We start from the raw sequence: 5,367 nt of genomic DNA, 5'->3' as shown, positions 1-5,367 counted from the left end.
TTCCCATTTACTAGGAGGAGTAGTTTAATCTATCCTGACTTAAACCTTCTGACTTACTTTATTAAAGATCAAAATTTGGCTGAGATGGGCTAAGATTTCAGATACCAAAAAATGTCTCAAGTCTTCACTGACTTCACCTGGCCGTTGCCAGACACAAAGCCCTGTTAAATCGCATGGCAGAGTTTCAGGCTGCTGCCAGCATGCTATCCAGACAAACGTGTGCCAGGAAGTGTGACGTGACTGTCTTGTTCATCAGGTGGACTCTCACTACTGCCCCAGCTGCCTGGAAAACATGCCTTCAGCCGAAGCCAAGCTGAAAAAGAATAGGTAAAGTCGCTTTGGCTTTTTTCATCAAGACTCACTATTTTAAGTGGCTCCTTCGTTAATCAACACCTGATCACATGTAGCTGAAACTCTCTTCAAAAATGACATTGCTTGTTACCTTTTAGTCTGTTTTGGGGAATAAGTGTCTTTCCATGATGTATCATGCGCTCTTCATGTTCTAGTTTTTTGATGACCTGCTTTCATAATACGAAGGGTTTTTTAGTATCGCCCAGTATTTCTCGCTGTCGCCATTCGTATGTTGACTCTGAACCCCTCCTGTTTCTGTTGATGGCTCTGTTGTCCTTTTTGCCTAACTCTGTTGCATAAGATGAAAAGGTCTGTTGGTTTAATCTTGATTTGCTTGTTGAGAGCATTTTCCTCGGCCTGGGATCTTTGTCAGAGCACTGTTTTATAGGCCTTCCTCTTTACAGGTGTGCTAACTGCTTTGACTGCCCCTGCTGCATGCACACACTTTCCACCCGGGCCACGAGCGTTCCAGCTCCACTCCCTGACGACCCGGCCAAGACTACCATGAAGAAAGCATATTACTTGGCCTGTGGATTTTGCCGCTGGACTTCCCGGGATGTTGGCATGGCAGACAAGTCTGTCGGTAAGTGACAGTCAAAGTCAGAAAACTGAGTAACAGCAGGAGCCCAGTATGTGTTTTGAAGGTAACAGATAATCACATTCGTTTCTGGCCATATGATATACGTAATATCTGTCTAGGTTTTGAGTCACAGTTGGAAATTCACAGGAAAACGGTTTGTTGCTGAAGTCTCATCTGAAGAGCTGAGATGAGTTAGTGGAACATGTGATCCGCATCCATGCTTGTGTTACCTGACTAGCAAGAAAGCTGTCAAACGAGGGGCTTTTTTAGTTGGTGCGCTCTCCCCACAGTTGAGATCTTGTTTGTGTACCTTCAGAGACTTTGAAGCCACTCAGTCTGACAGCTAAACATCTAATCTATTTTCTGTCACTTTTGTTCACTTAGGCTTATTCCAGAGTTGCTAGTCAGTGTTTGTACTTCGTTTTTCTCTTCATGACAGCACTGGAACAAAGCTTTCATCTGTTTCTTTCATAAGACATGCAGAAAATGGGGCTGAGTAGACCAAGCAGATCGTCTGACTTCCAGTGTTCATGTGAGTGAAGACTGGGAGCTGAAGATGCAGGGGCATGGGCAGCCAGTAATAGGAGGCTGTTCTTGTAAACTCATGTACCTGCTGCTGAAGTGACTCCTAGGTGCTGCTCTGAGTGACTCTCAAACAGCAGTTGTTTAAAAACACAGTATAAAAGCTGGTGAAGCTCTTTCAGCCCAAACCTGCCTGTGAAGGTGTATATTTGTGCAGGTGTGAACTTAAAGAATTGCAATGGTGAGTGTAGCAGAAATAGGGAATGTCATATTTCATGAGTAAGACCGAGAGTTGGGTGTTAGATGTGATTTCTTTGTGGATTCTGGAAATCTTCTCCTGAGGACTTTGTTTTTTCTCTTTCTCATGCAGCTAGTGGTGGCTGGCAGGAGCCGGAGAATCCTCACACACAGAGGGTGAGTGAGGAGGAAGGCCATGCTGAGGCTGAGACGTATCAGCTAGAAAGCTGTTAGAGATGCCAGGCCCCCTCAAACACTTTTTCTGCATCTATATAATCCTTCAGATACCAGTTCCAGTTCCTAATCTCCACCTTGATTGAATTCAATGGAAGAAAGGCCTCTTAGAGGCTCTCCTGTGGATATTGCAGTATAAAATCTCCTTTTCAGAAGAAACTCAGTTGAAAACGTCATATCTAAGAGTGCTGTTGAAACGACACCAATGTATATGCTGTATATATACATGAAAAAAAGCAGTTTTCCGATCAAGAGTGTGTCTAGGATCTGGAAAACAGAGCTGCACCTTTACTACCCTTCCCTGTCACCAGTTAGGGCTCTACACTAAATGTGATCAGCCTCGGGGAGGGGAAAGATGTTGTTTGCTCCACTAATCCAAATTGCTTATTTTTGGCCACATGACATTGCTCTGTCCAGTCATGGAAAATGCATGAACAAAGTCTCAGTTGCCTAACTGCAAAGTGAAAATTGGACACTGGTCTCTGATAGATGTCATTCCTAAAGAAGGGTCAATTTGTCACCTGCAGTGGGCGTTAAGGCACAGAGGCTTCTTTAATGTGTATTCTTCAAAACACAGCTAGTGCTAGGAACAGAGTGGAACAAGTAGCAGGAACCCCAGCTTGTTCACAAGCAAATAGCAGCTGATCTGGCATCTGTTGCCCTTACATTGGGTACTGTTCCCTTTCATCCCTCCAGATTAACAAACTGGTTGAGTACTACCAGCAGTTGGCTCAGAAAGAGAAGATCGAGCGGGACCGGAAGAAGCTGGTGCGGCGCCGAAACTACATGCCCCTGGCCTTTTCGGTGAGCTGGGAGTATAGTGCTCTCAGAGCAGGAAAAGTGATGCACAGCAACCTCAGCTTGGAAAGTTAGATAGTTGGTAGCACAATAGGGCTACTCAGCGTTTTTTTATTGAGAACAACATGAACAAAACGTGCTAGGGCACGTGGGTTTCCTCGGGGACACATAGTTTTACACCCATTATTATGCATTACATTGCCTCTCTCTCTAATAGTCCTTTCTGATAATGCCAGAAGGGTTTATACTTGCCATGCAAAGGAATATGTTACCCAGCAGTGAAGTGCAGTGCAACCGCAGTCACGATACCAGTGGTAGCTCTTTCTCAGGACAGTTGCATACCGCAGCTCAGTAACAGTTAGATCAGGATTGTCTGGCACTTTTCTGCATGAAGTCTCAACTGAAATTAACCTTAAGATTTGGTTGTGGCCTGAATGACTTGTTTATTGTAACTGGCAGGTTAAATGCTTACTTTGTTTAGCTGGGTGACTCTGCATATGCTTGCTACTTCTCAATTAACTGTGCTTGCTCTGTGCCCTTGCTTGTGTCTTATGGCTGCATTTTTTGTCTCCGTTGCTACCTGCTGCTATTTTGGGGGCTCTCCACAGCAACACACTATACATGTAGTGGTAAGTCTTTTCACGGTTTCTGCTGGTCTTAAAGCTCTCATGGTACCAAATGAAGGGCAGTAGCAGATCCTACTCTTCACCTTGCCTCAGCTCAGGGCCTCTGACTTGGAAGTGCCTAGAACAAACGCACCTGAAGGCTAACTAGTTAGAGGGTAATATTTGTTACCAAAAAAAATATTTTTTGTTAGCTTACAAAAAGGGCAGTGTCTTTGGGTAAGTAACGCACACTTGAAAAGCAATCCTTCACAAAGCTTGGCTGAAATGCAGCTGTCTGCCTGCCTGAGGCAAATGCCACTAACATTAATCTTCTGATCCTTGAAAAATCACAAGGGTAGGCTGATGCTCAGATTTCCTGTTTGGTGAGAATTCAGGTTTTCAGTCCTGCCCAGAAGGAAGATTTCTGCCTCCAAGCACTCTGTGTACAGTTCAGCTGTGGAAAGCTGAGGAGTAGCTCAGCTATTTCTTCCAGTTGGTGGTGCCTGGCAAGAGAAACCTGTAGGTAATGAGGCTTGTTGGACTTTCCAGGTGCTTCTAGTAGTGCTACAGAGCATTTCAAATGGATGTATACCCATGTTGACCCAGTTTTTTTGGCAGCTGAGCTCTCATTCTCTGCTACTTGACACGCAGTTGCTCTGAAGAGAAGATCAAGGGAAAAATGTGTCAGTAGTGCAGGCTGGTGATTTAAGGAAAGAGCAAAAGCTTTATAAGCAGTAGCTACATCTGTCTTTCCCCATCTGCAGTGCGGTGGTAATTGTTTTCTCCTTACTAACAGTTTGAGCAGAAAAAAAAATCTTGGGAAGCGTTGAATACCTTTCCCTTTTTGCTTTCCTTTGCTTGTCTCTCTATGCTTGTGATGCAGCTCAAAGGATGAGTTTGCAATAGGTCTTTTTGTCCTGGCAGGAAGCAGACCTGAAGCTAATAGTTCCTTTTTTCATTGTAGGACAAATATGGCTTGGGAACCAGGCTTCAACGCCAGAGGCCTGGAGCACCGATCAGTGCCCTCGCTGGACTCTCGTGAGTCTCGGGGTTGGGGTTACGTTTGTGGGAAGTATAGGAGGTATAGGCAACCTCCTACAGAACAGTAAAGCAATTTCAGAAAGATGGTGAACATACTAACAGATAGCAGTGAAAGGAGCTTTCTTCTTTGGAGCATTAGAGAGATGTCAAATCCTTGGGCATCTCTGTGCAGCAGCTCCAGGTGTTTTGCTTTCTCCTAATAGAAACAAGTGACTGCTCACGTTCTTATGCAGTTACTATTGTCTTGCAATCTCAGTTCTCGCTGCCTTCTGTGTTACAATGCAGTTACTGCCGTTGCTGTCTGTGAGAGCACACATGCCGTATTTTATGACCGAGTTGTCCCTCACTTTGCTTCAGGCTGAAAGAAGGAGAGGACCAGAAGGAGATCAAGATTGAGCCAGCTGATGCAGTGGAAGAAGTGGAACCTCTTCCTGAGGATTACTACACAAGACCAATCAATCTGACAGAAGGTAACACCTTAATATTCTGTCACTTTTTGCCCTTACATTTTATAACATGGGCAGTGCCTGGAAACTTATCCATGGGGTTCCTAATAGCCTGAGGTTTTAGTAATTTTTATGCTGGGATTGAAATGGTGGGAAATTTGTGACTTTTTAAATGGTAACTTTGAATGCAGCCTCAGCTTCATATTGTACATGGAAAGCTCAGAGCCAAATACGTCAGGCCTCTTAACGGTTGTTTCATTTTCTTGCTGACCTGAATTTCTCTGCATGTGAAGTGTAAACTTTTGGATGGAGAAAAGAGCTGAAATCCTTTTTCAATAATAGCAGGAAATAAGGAAGTAGCTGAGCTGCTGGGGAGTTGGAACCTCAACTGACCTGTTAAGTAACAATTGCCCATTACTTTGACATCAGCTTGGAACAGCTTGCATACACTTGCCAGTTACTTAGCTGGCTCATGATTTAATCAGCAAATATTGTAAATTGGTCAACAAAACTTGAGAGCGAATGGGATAAAACAGCAGATACAAGAAGCAAT

General features: G+C 44.1%; 1 protein-coding gene across 2 annotated transcripts in view; it reads left to right on the top strand.

The window, feature by feature from the left end:
• Positions 1-244: 244 nt before the first annotated feature.
• The window catches only part of DCTN4 (dynactin 4 (p62)), a 9,873-nt gene continuing 4,750 nt past the window's right edge, over positions 245-5,367 (top strand). The window contains exons 1-7 of one of the 2 annotated variants that reach the window (XM_009586039.1): positions 245-327; positions 756-934; positions 1,824-1,867; positions 2,621-2,728; positions 3,331-3,351; positions 4,292-4,365; positions 4,726-4,838. In XM_009586039.1, coding sequence (XP_009584334.1) covers positions 293-327; positions 756-934; positions 1,824-1,867; positions 2,621-2,728; positions 3,331-3,351; positions 4,292-4,365; positions 4,726-4,838 — 574 coding nt within the window. In that variant the 5' untranslated portion in view covers positions 245-292. The remainder of the gene's footprint in view (positions 328-755; positions 935-1,823; positions 1,868-2,620; positions 2,729-3,330; positions 3,352-4,291; positions 4,366-4,725; positions 4,839-5,367) is intronic. The other variant, XM_009586040.1, reaches the window with a different exon arrangement.

Source organism: Fulmarus glacialis, unplaced genomic scaffold (assembly GCF_000690835.1).
Source record: "Fulmarus glacialis isolate BGI_N327 unplaced genomic scaffold, ASM69083v1 scaffold21739, whole genome shotgun sequence".
Classification (NCBI taxonomy): Eukaryota; Metazoa; Chordata; class Aves; order Procellariiformes; family Procellariidae; genus Fulmarus; species Fulmarus glacialis.
This window is presented reverse-complemented; position numbering and strand designations above follow the sequence as displayed.